The sequence below is a fragment of the Vulpes vulpes genome, chromosome 1 (genome assembly GCF_048418805.1).
Source record: "Vulpes vulpes isolate BD-2025 chromosome 1, VulVul3, whole genome shotgun sequence".
Lineage (NCBI taxonomy): Eukaryota > Metazoa > Chordata > Mammalia > Carnivora > Canidae > Vulpes > Vulpes vulpes.
In genome coordinates, this window is record NC_132780.1 from 50,826,814 (window position 1) to 50,847,509 (window position 20,696).

At 34.9% G+C, this 20,696-nt stretch overlaps 1 protein-coding gene and 1 non-coding gene across 3 annotated transcripts in view; both read left to right on the forward strand.

The window, feature by feature from the left end:
* ERCC6L2 (ERCC excision repair 6 like 2) overlaps positions 1–20,696 on the forward strand; it is a 125,694-nt gene that overhangs the window by 70,815 nt on the left and 34,183 nt on the right. For both annotated transcript variants that reach the window (XM_025984209.2, XM_072763894.1), the window contains 4 exons: positions 6,508–6,607; positions 13,191–13,343; positions 18,084–18,164; positions 19,501–20,665. In XM_025984209.2, the coding sequence (XP_025839994.1) occupies positions 6,508–6,607; positions 13,191–13,343; positions 18,084–18,164; positions 19,501–20,665 (1,499 nt within the window). The remainder of the gene's footprint in view (positions 1–6,507; positions 6,608–13,190; positions 13,344–18,083; positions 18,165–19,500; positions 20,666–20,696) is intronic.
* Positions 17,853–17,959, forward strand: LOC112908742 (U6 spliceosomal RNA). The gene has a single exon (XR_003232976.1). It is a non-coding gene; the product is annotated as a U6 spliceosomal RNA (small nuclear RNA).

Here is a 20,696-nt window from a genome sequence, read left to right on the forward strand (position 1 = left end):
CATGATCTCAGGCTTGTGAGATTGAGCCCTGTGTCAGGCTCTCCACTGGACATGAAGCCTGCTTAAGATTCTTTCTCTCTTCCTTGCCCTCTGCCCCTCCCCACTCTACTCACATGTTCACTTTCTCTCAAAAAAAAAAAAAAATGTTAAAATGGTAAATCTTATGTATATTTTACCATAATTTTAAAAAACCACCCATGGGCTTCTGGGTGGCTCAGTTGGTTAACCATCCAAGTCCTGATTTCAGCTCAGATCTTTGGGTGGTGGGATCAAGCTCCATAGTTCCCCCAGAGTCTGCTTTTCTTTCTCCCTTTGCTCCTTTCCCCCTTGTTTTCATGCACTCTGTCTCTCAAATAAGTAAATAAATTAAAAAAGAAACACCCAAGGTGATCGTTATACAGTTGATCCCTAAATCCACTTTGAGAAACATTAGAAATTAGGTACAAAACATCCAAACAGAACTTCTGAAAGAAATTTTTTTAAAAATCACTGAGAAAAATGTGATTATTTCAGTGAATGATTGGAAATATGAGTATGCAGTGAAAGGTGGAAGAAACTAAGAAAGCATGGCAAATACATAACATAAACTGTGAAAAATAAGGCCACACATAAATATGAATGGGATAAAACTTCCTTATTTAAACAAAAAAAGAAGATGAAAATGGAAAGTTAGATCCAGGTTTATGCTTATTACTATATATATAAGATTTGAAAATAAATATTTTATTTTAAAATAAATATTTTATTTTAAAATAAATATTTTATTTTAAATAAAATCATGATGGGGAACTTAATATCTCTCTCTCAAAAATTAATAGTTCAACTAGGCAAAACAAGAAAATACATAAATTATTTGAATAAATTATTTAGCCTTTGACTTAATAATGTATATAACCATATAACAACTTCAAATACCCAATCTCAAACATTTTAGAGCATACTTTTAAATGACTATATATTTTAATAGAAATCATGAGGACTAGATTACATGGTTCTAATACAAAAGAAAAGACCCTAGAAAAACAATGAACATGTAGCTAATAAAAATCTAGTCATATGGATGTTTTAAAAAATATTTTTAAGTAACACTTATATTGAAGAAATCAAGGAGTGATACCAGCAAGATGGCAGACTAGGAAGCTCTAGGTACATGTTTTCCCATGAGTGAATTAAAAAAAAACTAGAGACTGATTAAAATAACTTTATAGGAGCTGTTTAAGGTCAGTCGAAGATCTACAGAAATCAAGCAAATTCCTAATCAAGAAAAAGCTATATTCAAAACTGGGAAATTTCATGGCATCTTTACTGATTCTTGCCTCACCCCTATTCATTGGTGCAGCACAACCAGGAGGAAGCAACCAATTCCCAGTTCCCTCCCTCCTGGGTTGGAAAGAGCAGCATGGAACTCCTTTGCAACTTTCTAACCTATCTGTGAGCTGCTAAGGGAATGGTTTTTATTTCACCTGACAGTGCTTAGATGAGGAATGGTGGCATAGCTTGGACCTCAAATGGGTAGAAGTTGTTGAAAGCAGTGATAGGCCCCATGATGCATGAAAGCTACAGTGGGACAGAGAAGACACTGAAATGAGACTCTTTGGGAAATTGAAATATTTAAAAGCACATACACACATGACCCAGCTGAGACACATAACCAGAAATGACCAAAGTAGATTTTAATCTTTACTCTGAGCTGTTTGTTCCCAAGACTCAAGATATACCCTGCTAATTAATGAATGTTTTCCATACTGGTTTGCAAAGCCTTGAAGTGGCTATTTTATTAAATGGCCTTTTTTTTTTTTTTTTTTTTTAACAGAAAAACACAGGGCATTTAAAGAAAGAGGAAAACATAGTTCAGAGGAACAAAATAAATAAATCTCCAGAAAGCATCCCTGAATAAACACAGGCATAGGACTGACTAGAGAAAGAGTTTAAAATAACTGTCCTAACTCTAAGAGCTAGATAGAAACTATGGACAAAGACCTAAAGGAAATCAGGAAAACAATATATAAACAAAATTAGAATATCAGCAAAGAGATAGAAATTATTTAAAAAAAAAAAAAGAAAGCAGAATCTTTGAAACTAAAGGATACAATAACTGAATTGTAAAAAAAAAAAAAAAAAAAAAAAAAATTCACTAGAAAGACTCGTCATACTCAAACAGGGAGAACCAAGGATCAGCAAACTTGAAGACTGATCTAAGGAGCAAAAAAAAACTAAAGCAAACCAAAACCCCAAAGAACAACAAGAGCAACAACAACAAAAACCAAACCTAAACAAACGAACAAAGGAAAATGAACATAGCTTAAGGATTTTATGGGACATATTAAATAAAATGATAAACACATTATAGGAATCCAAAAGAAGAGAGAGAAAAGGACAAAGCTATTTGAAAAAATAATGACTGAAATAATAATGTTCAAATTTGGGGAAAGACATGAGTATATAAATACAAGAAGGTTAACAACCTCCAGGTAGAATAAACCCAAAGAGACTCACAATGAGACTTACCAAGTTGTAGGAGAAAATGTAATGGAGAAAATGAGAGGCAAATGGCAATGAGATACAATAAACAAAATAGCAAAACTAAGTCTTTCCCTATTGTTAATTGCTTTCAATGTAAATGGGTTCAACTCTCCAAAAGATATAGATTGGCAGAATAGATTTAAAAAACATCAACACACCATATGCCAACTGTATGCTGTGTAGAAGACATTCACTTTGAGTTTAAGGTGAATATTGGTTGCACAGTTTGAAAGTGAAAGTTATGAAAGACAAAGGATAGTATACAATGGTAATTCTTTTTTTTTTTTTTTTTTTTTATGATAGTCACAGAGAGAGAGGGGCAGAGACATAGGCAGAGGGAGAAGCAGGCTCCATGCACCGGGAGCCCGATGTGGGATTCGATCCCCGGTCTCCAGGATCGCGCCCTGGGCCAAAGGCAGGCACCAAACCGCTGCGCCACCCAGGGATCCCTACAATGGTAATTCTTAATTTAATTCACCCAGAAGCTATAACACTTATAAATGCAGCAAAGAAGCTCTAAAATATTAAGCAAATATTGACAGAATTGAAAGTGGAAATAGCTCTGCAATAGTAGTTAGACTATTACTAATAGTAATAGACTTTAGTACTTCATTTGCAATAACAGATAGAAGGTCCAGTCAGAAGATCAGTAAGGAAAGAAAAACTTGACAGCTCTGTAGATACCTTGGGCCTATCAAACACATACAGAACTCTCCTTCCAACAACAGCATAATACATATGTTTCTCAAGCACACATGGAACATTCTCTATGATACTATTTGTGTGGAATATCTTTATCCATCCTTTTACTTTTTTTCCATGATAGGTCATATGTTAGGTTATAAAACATGTTAATAAATTTTAAAAGATTGAAATCTCAAGTTTTTTTTCCCTGACACAGTAGAATGAAATTAGAAATCAACAGCAGAAGAAACTCTGGAAAATCCACAGATACGTTGAAACTAAATGGGGCACCTAGGTGGTTCAGTTGGTAAGGCGTCTGATTCTTGATATCAGCTGACATGATCTTGGTATTGTGAAAGAAAGCCCCAAGTTGGGCTCCACACTGGGCATGGAGCCTACTTGGGATTCTCTCTCTCTCTCTCTCTCTCTCTCTCTCTCTCCCCCCTTCTTCTGCCAGCCCCACCCAGGCCCACTTGTGTGCTCTCTCTCTTTAAAAAAAAAAAAATATATATATATATAATATGTATAATATATATTTTATTAATATATATTTATATTAATTATATTTATATTATATATTTTATATTAAATATATTTTATTATATATATGTGGGGGGGGGATGCCTGGGTGGTTCAGTCTACTAAGTGTCCAAATCTTGATTTCAGCTCAGATCATGATCTCAGCTTCGTGAGATAGAGCTCCACATTTAGCCCCATGAAGCTCTGTGCTCAGCAGAGTGCTGGAGTTTCTCTCTCTCTCCCTGCCCTTCCCCAACTCACACTCACTCTCTCTCTACAATAAACAAATCTTTAAAAAAGTAAACAATACACTTTTAAACAACCAATGAGTTATAAAAGAAATCACAGGGATCCCTGGGTGGCGCAGCGGTTTGGCGCCTGCCTTTGGCCCAGGGCGCGATCCTGGAGACCCGGGATCGAATCCCACGTCAGGCTCCTGGTGCATGGAGCCTGCTTCTCCCTCTGCCTGTGTCTCTGCCTCTCTCTCTCTCTCTCTCTCTCTCTGTATGACTATCATAAAAAAAAAAAAAAATCACAAAAGAAATTGGAAAATATCTTGGGAAAAATGAAAATGAAATCAATGTATTAAAACTTATGCAATGCCGTGAAAGGAGTGCAAAGAGTTTATAGTGGTAAAGACTTTAAAAAAGAATAAAGGTCTGAAATCAGCATTGTAGGCTTATACCTTAAGGAACTGGAAAAAAAACTAAATCTAGCTAGCAAAAGAAAGTTAATAAAGATTAGAACAGAGATAAGTGAAATAGACTAAAGAAACAATTGAAAATAGATCAACAAAACCAAGAGGTTTTTTCCAAAGTGATCAGCAAACTTGACAAACTTTTAGGCAGATTGACTAAGAAAAAAAAAAGACTGAAATAACTAAAATCTGAAGGAAAAGGAGAACATTATTATTGATTTTACAGAAATAGAAAGGATTGTAAGATAGTATTATAAACAGTTGTACACCAGCAAATTGGATGACCTAGATGAAATGGATGAATTCCAAGAAACATACAACTTTCCAAGACTGAATCAGGAAGAAATAGAAAATTTGAGGAGAACTTACAACTAATGAAAAGATCAAATCAATCATCAAAAATGCCAACAAACAAAACCCCAGGTCCAGATGGCTTCATTGATGGATTCTACCAAGCATTTTAAAGAATTAATACCAATCCTTCTGAAGCTCTTGCAAACTCTTGAAGAGAAAGGAATGCTTACTAATTTATTCTGTGAGGCCAGCATCAGCCTGTTACCAGCCTGATACCAGCAAAGCCTGATAGTAATGCTTACTAATTTATTCTGTGAGGCCAGCATCAGCCTGATACCAGCCTGATACCAGCAAAGCCTGATATTTCATGGGAGAGGCACTATTATACCTATTGAGGAAGGTAGTGAAACACAACAAAATGAAGTAACTTGCTCAAGTTCACAGCCAGTGATTTCAGGATCTGAATTCATGCACCGTGATTTGTAAAGCCCACACTGTTAACCAGGCTTTCATCACTAACAGCTGTAAAGGAAACTAATCCAAGGAAAGCCACAGAAAAATCTACACTTTTTTTTTTGTCTTAACAATATTTGTTTTAATTTTGTTCTTTTTCATCTAGGCCATTAAGATCTAATATCTTATTTCTCCCAGGGTACTGTGTTTTGGTACTCAATTTAAGTTAGTTGACAATAAAACTAAATGAACAGCATTTCTTTTTCCCTCCCTGCCCTTCAGTTGACTGGCAGGAGGAACCAAGGAGAGAAAGGAAGATACAGACCTCCATACTGTGTAACAGTTTCTCCACACTTATTTTCATAGTAAAAAGACCATCAGTTAACATATCCCTTCTTAATGGACCTAGACACTGATGAGACATAGGTCCAAAGTAACATGTTGTAAGATTTTTTTCTGTAAAGATTAAAGAATATGTATTCTAGCAGAAACACTCCTATTCAAACAACTAAAGCACACACCCAAAAAACATTTCCTTAATTCCATTAAAAATTGTTTTTAAGGCTCCATTCCTTTGTGGAAACGGAAGAGATTGTAAATCCCTCTGTATCTAGGCTGCAGGATGGATGTGAGAATGTAGTAACTTACACTGGCTGTGCTGTGCCACAGGATTCCCCCATTCCCCTCTGTGGGTGCAAGATTTTCAAGGTCCCAGGATACCCTCTAGTAAAGACCATCTCTGTGAGGAGCAATGGGTAAAGGAGGCAGAGAAGAGCACCAGATAAAACAACATAGAGTGACTTTACAAGGTCAAAACTAAATTACCCCAAAATTTTAAGTTTCAGGCATGAGGCAGTATGGCCTTGCCCCTGATTCCTGCCACTCCCCCCACCCCGCCCCAGCCCATAACTGTAACAAATATTTAGAAATAGGTGACTTCATTCAGAACATCCAATAAAGCCTTCACCTGAGAGAAGCTCCCAGGCCTAGACCTACCGTTAACCAGTGTGGTGAATCTGGTTATTGTTTTTATTAGCACAATGTTCCCTGTCGAAATACATGGGAGGCTAGTCAACTGAGTGATTCAGTAAAACAGAAATCTCTGAAATTAGAGCTGCAAATCTGCATTTCTATAGGCTTGCCAGTTGATTAACTGTTCCCCTCCCCCACTTATAAATAGTTGAGGGTATATATAATTAACATACAAAAACTGTGCATACGTTTCTTTTTAAATTAAAACTTTAGTAACATTCCAGTTTTCTGTCCTAAAGCTACCTCCTGAACCCAAAGTTGTTTCATTTGATTTTTGTTGGCTTTTGTTTTTAATCTTTCTACAGAGCATATAGGATTGGGCAGTGCAGGGATGTGAAAGTATTTAGGCTGATATCTTTGGGAACTGTGGAGGAGATCATGTACTTGCGACAGGTATACAAGCAGGTAAATATATTTCCCTTAATTAAGAAGTAAATATTTTTCTATTTCAAAAATTTCAGAAATTTGTGTAAAATATGTTTTTCACTTTATTCTAATTTAATTTAATAAGATTATGAAAAATACTGTAGAATAGATTATGTAAAACATTCTTATGTTCATTGAACTTCAGAGCTGAAATTTTCTTTGAGTAGTACTTCTTAAACTTTAATGTGTACATGAATTACCTGGGGATCTTTAAACTACAGATTCTGATTTATTCTGAGTGGAGCCCAAGATTCTACATTTTTAATAAGCTCCCAGGAGTACCAACACTACTGCAGACCACAATTTGAGTAGCAAGGTCACAGCTCCCCAGTCTGTGGGCCAAAACATACTGGTATGCCACGGATGGGATACAGGTGCACTGACACATTGATCTCACAGCTCTCTGGGCAGCAAGATTACCTAACCAACTCCAGCCTTAGAAACTTTCTTCCCAGGTAGGTGTTCATGTTACCATTTTCTATATGTACCATTACATGAAGACAACTAGGAGGAAAATGCCTTAGAGATATCTAATGTAACCATTTCATGTTGTACGTAATGAAAGTGGGACCCAGGGACACCCCAGTAAATGGAATTATAAGAATAGAACTCAAGTGTACTGACTACTGTGCTGATGCTTTTACTGTTCATCTGAAATTGTATTAACTCTTTAATATCCTTAGGGTATCAATTACCTCACCATTTAGGTCTCTAAATAAAATTTATTTAGTTTATAATTGCTCACTTGAGAAGATCTGGAATAAGGTTCAATTTAATTATAAATGTTAAATTTGAATTACTCCCTATATATTCTGTTGGCATCTATTTAAGAGCAAACATCTGCCACATGTGGTGGTAGTTAACCTAAGAATGATCCAATCTTAAATTTATCCTGTTTTCTTAATTCCAAAATAGAATTGTACACAGCAGTTTTTGTTTTTTCTTAAAGCACTTAGCTCTGTAAGAAACCTTTCATCTTTTTGTTTTTTGGTATAGCACAACTGCTTGAACATTATTTTGTTCAGATATATTTAACCAGTCTTGGAAAAGAATAGAACATTATTCTTTTTATCTTAGGAGCAGCTCTTTAGAATACTTGTCACAATCATGTGTAACTTTTCTGTCCCATTACTATATATTTGTAGCAATTTTATATACATTATATATATGTATGTATACATATATTGCATAATACTATTACTTCAGAAGATGAGGATAATGTCAGTTTTTAGAAGTTGCTTGTTAAAATATTTCTTAAGCATGAGCCCTTTAGGGAAGATTCAGCCATAAAATTAATAGGCAAAAATCAAGATAATATGGCAATTGTGTGAGGAAAAGGCAATAGATATGGTTTAAAGGTTGACTGGAGTTTGAACTAAGAGTACATATGGCATACACACTCTAACTAGCTTCCTGAGTATTCCTCAAATCCCTTGGGGGAAAAATCCAAAAATGATTTTTAAAAAATGTTTATTATTTGAGAGAGAGAGAGCAAGTGCAAAGGAGCAGGGGGAAGACCAGAGAGAGAGGGAGAGAGGGGAATCTCAGGCAGACTCCGCTCTGAGTATGGATCCCCACACAGGGCTGGATCCCACGACCGTGAGACCATGACCTGAGCTGAAACCAAGAGTCAGATATTCAATGTACTGAGTCACCCAGGCACCCCAAAAAATGATGTTTTAAAAAAACATAAAAAATTTGTAAAGTAAGAAGAGTTCTTTCTGTGGCCCAGAGGTTATAATGAACCCTAAAAGACAAAAGGCATTTGAGATCAGATTGAAGGAAGAAACCAAGCTAAACTCAGAAAGAGACTACTGAAAAAGGTAGGTGCAGCTTCTGGATATTCCAAGTTAGAGTCAGCAGATACTAAAAAGAAAAAAAATAATAATAAGAGAAGAGAGTTGTATGGTGACTATAATGCCCCCTCTTTGGGGTATCATTGATGATCTAACAAAATGGGTTAGCCTCATATAATCTTACCCCATTTGTAGCAAGTTAGGTGTCTGTTCTCAAGTAGGAACAATAAATAGAAATACTGGAAGCAAAGAAGCAAGACAGAGCTCCGAATTTTGCTGAAATTGAGAAGAAAGTCCCTGCTGTTGCCTAGAAGATTAAATACTTGCACTTCCTAAATGATCACTGCAATAGGCTGAGATAAGAACGTAAGATATTTGAAGACAGATGAGTACCCAACAAAAAAATAATTGTTGAATAGTTTAGGAAAAGAAACACTATGAAAATGCCCTGAAAGATATCAAACTCTAATCCCTGGAACCTATAAATGTTACTTTATGTTGAAAAAAAGTATTTTTGCAGATGTGATTAAGAATTTTGCAATGGAGCAGGTAGCCTGGATTAGCCATGTGGGCTCTAAATCACAAGTGTCCTTATAAGAACAAAGCAAAGGGAAATCTGACACAGAAGAGAAAACAATGTTATCACAGAGGCAAAAATTGGAGTGATGTGGTCACAAGCTAAGGAATGCTGACAGTCACCAGGAACTAGAAGAGGCAAGGAATGGATTCTGTAGAGCATCTACAGAGAGCATGGCCCTGCCAAAACCTTGATTTCAGCCCAGTGATACTGATTTCAGACTTCTGGACTCCAGAACTGTAGGAGTAAATTTCTTTTGTTTTAAGACACCAAGTTTGCAATTTGTTACAAGAGCCATAGGAACTATTCTAGGCACTCAAAAAGGCAAAGAGGAAGAAGAAGAAGAATTAACATCAGAGAAAATAAAAATTAATAGAAAAGAGTAAAAAAAATTTAAAAAATATATAAGTAATATTTTTCAAAAGGTAAGAGGAACCCCTGTGTGGTTCAGTCATTAAGCTACTGACTTGATTTTGGCTCAGGTCATGATCTCATTGGTTGTGGGATTGATCAAGCCCCACATCTGGATATGCACTCAGTGAGGAGTCAGCTTGGTGTTTCTCTCCTTCTGCCCTCCTAGGTTGTAGGTTCCTAGAGATAAGAACAGATTACCAGAAAAGGAATCCATTAGCATCCAGAAAATGAAGAACTCCGGAAACAGCCTGAGTAGCAGAGAGCAAAGTTTTCCTCTAAAAGAGCCAACAGTTGTTCTAGATTACAGAGCAAAAAGACAAAGATAGAATTCATGTAAGAAAAGCTAGGGGAAATGAATTCTAGATCTAGAAGTTCTGATACTAGTCTTATAGTCAAAGAGGGGAATAGAAGGAAGGGAAGGAAAGAAACTCAAAATAAAGAAGCACATAAAAAGTAGAAAACAAGAGTCCAAGAATTAATGGGCCCACTGAGTGCTAAATGAAAATAGATCTACACTTACACTATCTTTCTATTATTATAAAACATAAAGGATATAGTGAAAAATCCTTTAAATTTCCAGAGATAAACCTTCTGGAGAGAAAAAAAAATTACCTATAATAGTACTAGAATTAGATAAACATCTAACTTCGTATTAGTGATTCTGGATACTTAGGAGCTATCATTTCAAATGAGAGAAAATGATGCCTTATGTGGTCAAAGAAAGTAAAGTTTTAATTCAGACCTTTCTTGTAAAACAAGATCCTAACCTAGACAGTGAATTCTGTCAAACAATTAACATTCTTTTTGGAAAGCAAAGGACGAGGGAACACATAACTTGTTTTAGAAAGATAGAAAAATGATGCCAAAACGTGACAAATATATTACAAGAACAGAAAATTATAGACCAATATCTCTTATGAACATGAATGTAAAAATCTTTAATAAAGTCTTTGTTAGAAGTTGAATTGTGTGCTCCCCTCCAAAGAGAAGGTATGTTAAAGCCCTAGCCCTATGTGTTACCATGAAGGGGATCTTATTTGGAAGTAGGGTCTTTGCAGATGTAATCAAGTTAAAATAAGATCATACTGGATTTGAGTGGGCCCTAATGCAATGACTGATACCCTTATAAGAAGGAAATTTGGATACAAACTGATGCTAGGAAGAATGCCATGTGATGAAGGAGGCAAAGATTGGAGTGATGTGGTTTCAAACCAAAATATCAAGGATTGGCAGGAACCTCTAGACATTAGGAAGGGTCTTCACTTGGAAACTTCAGAGGGAGCATGGTCCTGCCAACATCTTGATTTCAGACTTTAGCCTCCAGAACTGTGAGAGAATCAATTTTTGTTGTTTTAAGCCACCCAGTTTGAGGCATTTTGTTAAAGCAGTCTTAGGGAACTAATACAGCCTCAAAGGCAAATATTATAAATTTAACTAACATTTTTATGTGAAATTTCTGCATGACAAAGGACCTACAAGCCAAATTTAAAAAGTATCTAGGAGGAAAATTTCCATATTTATAATAAGCAAAGGATTAGCATCTATAGTATATAAAGAACTTTCACAAGCCAATAAAAAGACTATGATTAGACATTTTATTGAAGAAAAAATATAAATGGTTAACACATATATGAAAGGATGCGTAACTACAGTTTTAGTCTAGGAGTATAAGACAATACTGTGGTATGCACACCCCCCTTTTGGTGTGTGGGTTTTTTTGTTTTTGTTTTTGTTTTTTTTTTTTGTTTGTTTTTTTTTAGGGAGGTAGGGAGATTGGTGCTATTCATTGTTGGTGGGGGTATTTGTAAAGAGGTACTCATGCTATTTTTGAGAATATAACTTGGTCCATTTATTTTATAGGCTAAGTTAATAACGTTTTAAAACACATAGCACCGGGGATCCCTGGGTGGCTCAGTGGTTTAGCGCCTGTCTTTGGCCCAGGGCGGGATCCTGGAGTCCCGGGATCCAGTCCCACGTCAGGCTCCCCGCATGGAGCTGCTTCTCCCTCCTCCTGTGTCTTTGCCTCTCTCTCTCTCTCTCTCTCTCTGTCTATCATAAATAAATAAATCTTAAAAAAAAAAAAAACACATAGTACTTTCTTCCTATCTGACAGAAATACTCTCATATACATACAGTGAAGGATAAGGATTTATATTCAGCATTGTTAGTATTTGTTTAAAAAAATGAAAAAAAACCAGCCTAAATGTCCAGTAGTAGAAGGATGATAAGCTAAATTCTGATGCACAGAACAGAAAAAGAAATTATAGAGTAGATGTACTGTTCTGGCAAGACCTCTAAGACATTCTTTTTTTAATTTAAATTCAATTTGCCAACATACCGTGTAACACCCAGTGCTCATCCCATCAAGTGACCTCTAAGACATTTTAAGTGGGACCAAAACACCCAGCTTGCAGAACAAGTACATCAATTATATTGATGCATAAAGTTATTTCTATGTGTATATATAAATAGCTTTAACTACAGTGAAAAAAGATCTGGAAGGATATGCCTAAACATCACAATGTTACTAAGACTGATAAAAGATGATTGGTATTATTCAAGATGGGCTTTCTTTCACTTTGATATTTTTGTTTGCATTTGTTATAATATTGCATTCAGATATTTTATACTTAAAAAAATAAAAACATCACTTACATAGCAACTGTACTCCTTCATGTTTAGAGCATTTCATATATTCTAAAGTCTGGCATTCGGAAATTCACCTTCCATCATTATATTTCTTATAATTTAGAAATACATTTTTATTTGCAGAAGAATTGCAAATTGCAAGAATAGCTCAAAGAACACCCAATTAACTTCACCCAAATTCCCAAGTTGTTAACATTTTATCACATTTGCTTTTCTCTTTCAGCCATGATCTTTATTTTTCTGAACCATTTGAGAGAAGGTTGCAGATTTATCACTGCTCAGTTTTCTAGTGTGTATCTCCCTCAAGGGGAAGGACACTCTCCTATTAATATATACATATAAAAATAATTTTATGCATATAAGCACTCAGTTTTGTGTGTCATTCTGCACTTGCTTTCCACCCCTACTTTCCTCTCCAAAATGCAGTTATCCAAATCAAGGAACTAACACTGCACTGATACAACATTAATTTGTAATCCACAAAACTCAGTCAGATTTCACCAATTTTCCTTGCAATTTCACCTCTCCTTTTTCTTTTCTGGTTCAGGATCCAGTCCAAGATAATGATTATAGAGTATTTCTTTTCATGTCTCTTTAGTTTTCTTTAACCTGGAGTAGTTACCCAAGCTTTACTTGTCTTTCATGACCTTCACTTCAAGTGTTAAAAGAGTAAGGTCTTTCCTTGTGTTAGCTTTCTTTAAAGTAGGTCCATTTGATGTTTCAGTTACTTAGGTTGTAATTTAACTTTGGTGAAATACTGATGATTTTTGTAGGTCCTATTTTAATGAGTCTTGAAAGGAGAAAAGTGTATTCAAATGTATGCTTTTATCATTAAATATTTTACATTAAGTGAATATTGCATACTGATGGGATCTTGACTCAGTTGGTAGAAAACAGATAAAATAGGAAATGTAAAATCTCAAGATCTCTTCTTCAATAAAACTGGCCCAATTACTATTATTTCACCATAATGGCAACATCTGCCAGGGAAATTAAAATAAATTTTCTTCCCTAAGGAGATTCTGCCTCTCCAGCTAAAGCTGTGTATATACAGAGAATGCCAGGAAATTCTGACATATTGTTGGAGCAAACACTTCAAAAATATCTTGTGTTTTTTCTGTTTTAGCAACTTCACTGTGTGGTGGTTGGAAGTGAAAATGCCAAGCGATATTTTGAAGCAGTTCAAGGATCAAAAGAGCATCGAGGAGAGCTGTTTGGGGTCTATAATCTCTTCAAACTAAGGTCTCAAGGGTCTTGTCTTACGAGGGACATCCTAGAGGTGTGAAATTGTTCCCTGATCTTTTCAGTAATGTTTTAAATATAGTTTTCTTCCTCAGGAAACTTGAAATATAATTGCTAGTACCTTTTCAGAGAAATTTGTGGTTTTCCTGATAAAAAATGCCTGTGTTTAGGATTTCTACTTTTAGAAAAATAAATTTATCGTACCTCTAAGCTAAGATTTCCCTATGCATAATTGTAAATAATGTATATATACAAATACATATACATATATTAGATAGTATGACCTCTAATACCATTTTCAGACTGGAAAGAAAAGTATATTATTTTGAAAACAGCTGCTAAAGTCAGGAACTAAAAAAAAAAAAAAAAAAGGAGAGACTTTCCTAAATAAACAAAAATATAAAATGTGTTTTGATTAAGAATTACCAAATACTCCCTGAGATACACTCTCATGTCTCATGGAGATTTTTGTTTTCTGTTCCCAATAAAAATTCCACACCAATATTTCAGACTCTCCCAGTTATGTTCATCCTCAGCATACAGATGTTTCTTATTCTTCAAACAGAAATTTATATCTTTTTTTAAAAACCTAGCTTAAGTTCTTTGATATATCAGGATACTAAGGGTATTAGCCTATTTTCTAGTCGATATTGATGTATCGTAACATCCTGAAATATCCTCTTTCTCAATCCCCTCATCATGTAGACAAGGAAAATGAGTCTCAGAAAACTCAAAGACATTTTCCTTAACTTCCAGGACTTTGTAGTAAAGCCTTCACATACTTTATTGATTTCATCAGTTTTATAAAAACAGGTCAAGAACAATTGGTCCCTGTGCTTAAAGAACTTAGACCATCTTGACAAGAGGTAAAAGAGAATACTTACATAATGAACATGTAATATCAGTAAGCATGGTAAGATGGCTAAGAAGGAGGCACGTATGTGTGTATCCTGTGAATATTGCAGCTGTTATGCAGTACCTCATGTACTGCTGAATTTAATTTTATGGTAACTATTTGATTTCAATTGAGTGTCCCATTTGAAGTCCTCCTGTCCTGGGGTGCCTGTCTGAGTCAGTCAGAAAAACATGCAACTCTTGATCTCAGGGTCATGAGTTCAAGCCCCATGTTGGATGTAGAAATGACTTAAAAATAAATTTTAAAAATAAGTTCCTCTGCCTTTTTCTTCTTTTGAATATGCTGTCTCTTTCATGGACTCATTCTTTCCCATTCCTCTTTTATAAAGTAGCCTTGTTAGTATTTCGGGCCCCCCTCAGATATACTTCCTTCTCAGAGCAGTACCCAACATACCATCTCCTATTTGTGTTTCTCATTTGAAATTATTGCCTATGAAGTTTGTTAGTATTATATTACTTATCCTCTTTTCTGTCATTTATCAAATATTCAAGTTCTATATTTTATCAGAATAGCAACCTATCCCTTAAGGAAATGTTAGGGTAAGACATTCAGTATGACAGCTTATTAAATTGAAAGTTCTCTTGTTTTCTGGTTGTCCTAAGTATATCTTATTTTTCCTCCAGGATTGTTTATTAATGACAGGACTCTCCGTGTCTTATATTTTGTTTGTGGTAACATGTGCTTAACTTCTTACCGGTAGGCACATCATCAGCCCCGCAGTATTAAATTTTGAATTACAACTGCTCTTCTGGGGACACCTATTTAGCTCAGTAGTTGAACATCTGCCTTTGGTTCAGGTCATGATCCCAGGGTCCTAGGATCAAGTCCTGCATCAGGCTCCCTGCGGGGAGCCTGCTTCTCCATCTGCCTATGTCTCTGCCTGTCTCTTGTGTCTCTCATGAATAAATAACTGAAATCTTTAAAAATAAATAAATAAATAAAAATAAAATTGCTCTTGTGTTATCAGCCAGAATGTAAAATTATTCAGTCCAAATGTTTACAGGCTAGAATAAATGTCTCTCCCCATAGATAGATAGATAGATAGATAATTAATTAATTAATTCAGGCATAGTTAGATTCATGTTGCTTTTGGCCAAACAATGTTTTAAAATATTATTATTCCAAGCCCTATATAATGGAAGCATATATCTCAGAATAAAAGAATTATTTCACTTCCTGAGATATTTTTAATTTTTAAAGATTATAGAAAATTCCTTTTAAAATGTTTTAAGATGTAGAAATGTTTATTTATAAAACACTTTTAATCTGATGATTTCCAGGCAATTTAGTTCTACTTTGCACTGACTTGTTCTCTATATCAAGTTTCCCTTTAGAGATAGATATTGAGAGCTAATTTCACAAATATTTATTGAGTATATGCTAAATGTCAGGTATTATACATCCTAAAGCTAGGCATACATAAATGAATAAATACACAAAAAGTCCTACCTATAAAAAAACTTACATTCTGTTCTGAGGAAACAAACAATTTACAGAAAAAATGATGCGTGTAGTATGTTATGACAGTAGGCTCTAAGCACAAAAATATAGCAGGTAGAAGATGAATGACTTCTGGAGAACTAATGCCCAGCATCATGATTATAGTCAAATGATACTATTTTATAAACCAAATTGTTAACAGAATAGATTTTAAATGTTCTCACCACAAAAAAGTAATGATCATTCTGTGGCATGATAGAGGTGTTAGCTAAAGCTATAGTGGTAATCATATTGCAATATATAAATATTAAAACATGTACACCTTAAATGTACATAGTGTTATATGTAAATTATATCCTAATTAAAAAAAAAAAAAATAGACCAGGGGAGGGAAATAGGAAAACTGTCAAGGAAAAAGCATTGCAGTTTTAGATAGAGTAGCCAAGGAAGTGCTCACTTGAGGTTTCAATTGATTCCTTGAGGAGATGAAGGAGGAAGATGTGTTTTACAGAAGAACAAATACAGAGGTTCCACAGGAGGAGCATGCCCAGCAGAATTTCAAGATGGCAGGAAAGCCAGAGTGACTGGAGTGGAGTGAGGAGGAGAGCAAGCGATGGGGCCAGAGAGATGATAGGAAGCCAGATCATGTGGGAACCCTGACTTAGACAAAAAGCAATTAGTGGCTTCTGAATAGAAGAAAAACAGAATCTGACTGCCCAGTCTAGACTAAATAATTAAGCTACAGAAGTACAAAAGCCCAGTCTAGACTAAAGAATTAAGCTACAGAAGTACAAAAGCAGAAGCAACACACCAGGTAGGAGGATACTACAATAATTCAGGCAACAGATGATGAGGGTTTGGATCCGAGCAAGAGTGGTGGATGGTGTGAGAAGTGGCTGCATTCTGTATATATTACCTAGGTGGTGCTGACAGTTTTTGCTAATGAATTAGATATAAGGTCTGAGAAACAAGATATTTGGCCTGAGAAACAGAAGACTGGAGTTGCCGTTTACCTATCACAAAGGGCTTCCCACAGGATTGAGATTTCTGGTGCTGCCAGTTCCATTTGTTGTAGCCACTTGGCTTCTGTTGAAGGGATAAAGACAATACAGGGAGGGGACACCCCACACACACACACATACACACACACACACACTTCCCTTGCAGAAATAGCCTCTTGGCATTGGGAGAAAAGATCTCAAAGAACTGTTTATTATTCTCTACAGTTCTGGAGGGGAGATTCTTGTTACCTTGGATACCAGGTGGCTGGAACCATGCCATTGGTATATATGTGTAAGTTGGGCATTTGTAACTCCAGTGACGATAATAGTATTTCCCTTTGTTCAGTCAACAAATAAAGCCTTAAAAAGAGAAATAAGTTTATTTCCTTTTGAAGGAGAATTTAATATTCTAGAATCTAGGCCATTAAATACCTTTGCTGAATGGTATACCAAAATCTTTAAAAGCATAAATACTTTCCCAAAAGATATAAGAAGCCTATTACAAATGAAGATTTTTTTTTTTAGTTTCATATTAGATAGGCCTTTTCATTTGATGTTTATTACACCAAAGGAATCAATAAACATTTTAATGAATATGAACAATAAATACATTAGCAATATAGGCTACAATATCAAGTTCCCAATATTCAGCATTATCTGTAGGGTTTGAGATGCTAATAATGTCTTCTTACTACAACTGTTATGTAGACTATTATGCAGTTACTATGGATATCGTTACTGGGTAAATATATAATATTTTTTTTATTCTCATTCCCCTAATAGAATAATTAGTGGAGTTGGCTGAAAGGTATTATTTTCTATCTGAAAAAGAAACTTTAAGACAAGAAATTAGAGTACTTTATGAGTCCAGCACACTTCCACTATATCTCTCTACTACCTAAGAATTATGAGCATTTTAAAATGTGTAAACTGGGGCAGCCCGGGTGGCTCAGCGGTTTAGTGCCGCCTTCAGCGCGGGGGACCAGTCCCGGGATCCAGTCCCACGTCAGGCTCCCTGCATGGAGCCTGCTTCTCCCTCTGCCTGTGTCTCTGCCTCTCTCTCTCTCTCTCTCTCTCTCTCTCTCTGTGTCTCTCATGAATAAATAAATCTTAAAAAAAAAAAAAGGTGTAAACTGTATATGAGTTTGTATTAACAAAATTGAAAAATAACATTAAGGAAGCTAAAGCAGTGCTTGCTTTGGCAGCACATATACTAAAATTGGAATGACACAGAAAAGAGTAGCATGGCCCCTGTGCAAGGATGCCACACAAAATCATGAAGCATTCCATATTTTAAAAAGAGAGGTAAAGCATCCTGATCTCAGTCTGCCTTTCTTAACTCCAAGTTTTCGTATGCTATTGCTATTGTTTGTCTGGTTGTTTTTACCCCATATTTTACAGTTATTTGCATTCTTAATAGAGAGAAGGCAAAGTGGAGGCAGGAATCATGACAGCTACAACATGGTTGAAAGAGGAACCTCCAGTACACAAACAAGAGATGGTATGCAATTTTTGAATCTGTAAACTAGGACTCCTAGAAAACATTTACTGGGACAATTTTAAGTTATTTTTCCTTTTTTTTCATTTTTTCAATGTATAAAGAAAAAGGTCTTAAAAAAAGTCAAGGACACAAAATCAGAGGCCTGTCAGTTAAATTAACCATTCAGGCTAATTTAACATTTCATATAATAAGAACAAAGTCAAGAACAATTCACCAGTCATTTACATCCAAACTGGAATTTTAACTATACCAAACTATAAATTCAAAATTAAATACACTGAATAGGTTAACAATCCAACCTAACTAAATAGGTTTTCACTAAACAAAAAACTAAATGGAAAAATAATAAAATGTGTTTAAGATTATGAAATCCAAACATCAAAATTATTCTCTGACTCAAATATTTTATTTTATTTGAGACCTTGATCTTGTGATCTTTTTGGTAGTTTGTCATCTCACATTCTACAAAATCTATATTGTCATCATAAGGCCTCTTTAAAAGTAAAGAATGTACATAGGGAAAGTTTTTTGTTATTATTCTTGCTGATTTTTTCCTGCCTTTAGGGATTTAACTATACATTTATACCAGCTTAATGATTTGGAATATGGGATAAGTATTTATCTAACTTTATAGAAATACATGAGTAGTAATGTTGGCCGAGGTATTACCGGATTTAAAAAGTATTACTTGATAATACTTTCCCAAAATCTTTTACTAATAAATAATAAAGTCTCAGTTTCAAGAAACTGAAGGATATATTTAGCTCTGATTGATGTAAAAATAATAAATTCTGGATTTCAATTTGTAGCAAATTTTACTTCAGAATATCCAAAATATTTTATTTCTGATGGTCAAGATCCTGTCAGATCTTAATATTTTTAATCTGTTAGAACAATTTCCCACTTGTGAATTCCTTACTTTGTTAATGCCTACACATTTGTTTTTTTTCTTAAAGTGTGATTGGAAATGTGTGCTGGACTATATAGTAAGCAAGTTGTGTACTTTTCACTTTTGAGACCAGAATCAGTCCCTACATCTTAGAAGGTGACTGCTCTGCTCTGTGTTTTCCATATAGATAATTCGGTTACCTCGTATTCTGTTATTTATTTATTTACTTTTATTTATTTACTTTTATTTATTTTGGAAAGTTATTCAACTTGAAAAAAGACTGTACTAGACTGTAATATTCTGTACATTTGTTTATAAAAAAATTGTACTTTTAGAAAATATCAAGTGATATATTAGTTATCTGCCCAAATGTAATTCCCTTCCAATGTGATAGATTTGATACTATCTTGACATTTTCTAATGTTTCTGTAACTGTTTCTTATATAGTCTAGAGAGCCTGACTGTCAAGAACACAGAGGTCTAGAACAACCTGCAGAGTTGCCAACAAAAGAAACATGTGATCTCTGCAGTGATTTTAGTGATGATGAATCATTGGGAAACTCAAGAATAAAGACTACTAAAAACAAAGCATCTGACTCAAGTAAAGCTTCAGGTTCTCCTGGACAGCTTACCTTACTCCATTGTGGTTTCTCTAAATTGTTTGAAACAAAATGTAAAGCAGTTGAGAACAGTGATGGACATATTGCCTCTGATGATGAAAGTTCTGATGAACAGCCCATGTGTCTTTCAGTAGAAGCCAAAGATGTTGGTTATCAGAAAAGTCATGACTCTCTTGGTACTTCACAACATCAGAAATTAACTAACATCCTAAATCCAAATGAAAAATGTACTTTTGATAAAAGTGAGAAAATTTTTGAACAAAATATTTCTTCTGAGTCTGATGATGAGAAAAAATGTAAAAATACAGCTGACCACCATTGCATTTTACACAGTGCCACAGAAACAGAAGATAGTGATGTCATCTTTCCCACACAGTATACAACTCAGAGATGCCCTAAGAATGGTATAAAGTTTAAGCCACTCGTGGATGGATCTCAAGATTCTGAAACAGAAAATCCTATAAAAATAAGAAATAATGGTGATGATAGAAAGACTGATGTCAAAGGAAAGAGATCAATTTCAAAACAATTAAATCCTGAGAATGTGACCCTGAAATCTATTATGAAAAGAAAAGGAAGTAGTGATATTAGTGATGAGTCTGATGACATTGAAATTTCCTCTGAGTCAGGAGTAAGAAAGCGAAAAGCTACAAGTTCTTTGAGGTTTAAGAGAAAAAAGGAAAATAAAAAAGAAGTTCGCACTTTTCCTAAAACAATGAGGAAAACATATCAACTGTATGCAGCAGATGGAGATTGTAACTCTCAGGCTGTTGATGATTTTTCATCCTCAGATGACGATTTAACTGCTCACCACATCAGTTTCTCTAAACAGAGCCATACACCAAAAACTATAAAAGATAGAATCAGTTTCTCTTCAAAATTGCCTAACCATAAGAAAAAAAGCATGTTTGTGCCAAGAAAATCAATGAAATTTTCAAATGAGAGAGCTGTCAATCAAGAGGGAATGAATGAATCAATGGATAAATTTTTAGGTAACTATAGATACATTTTGAAAACTTTGTT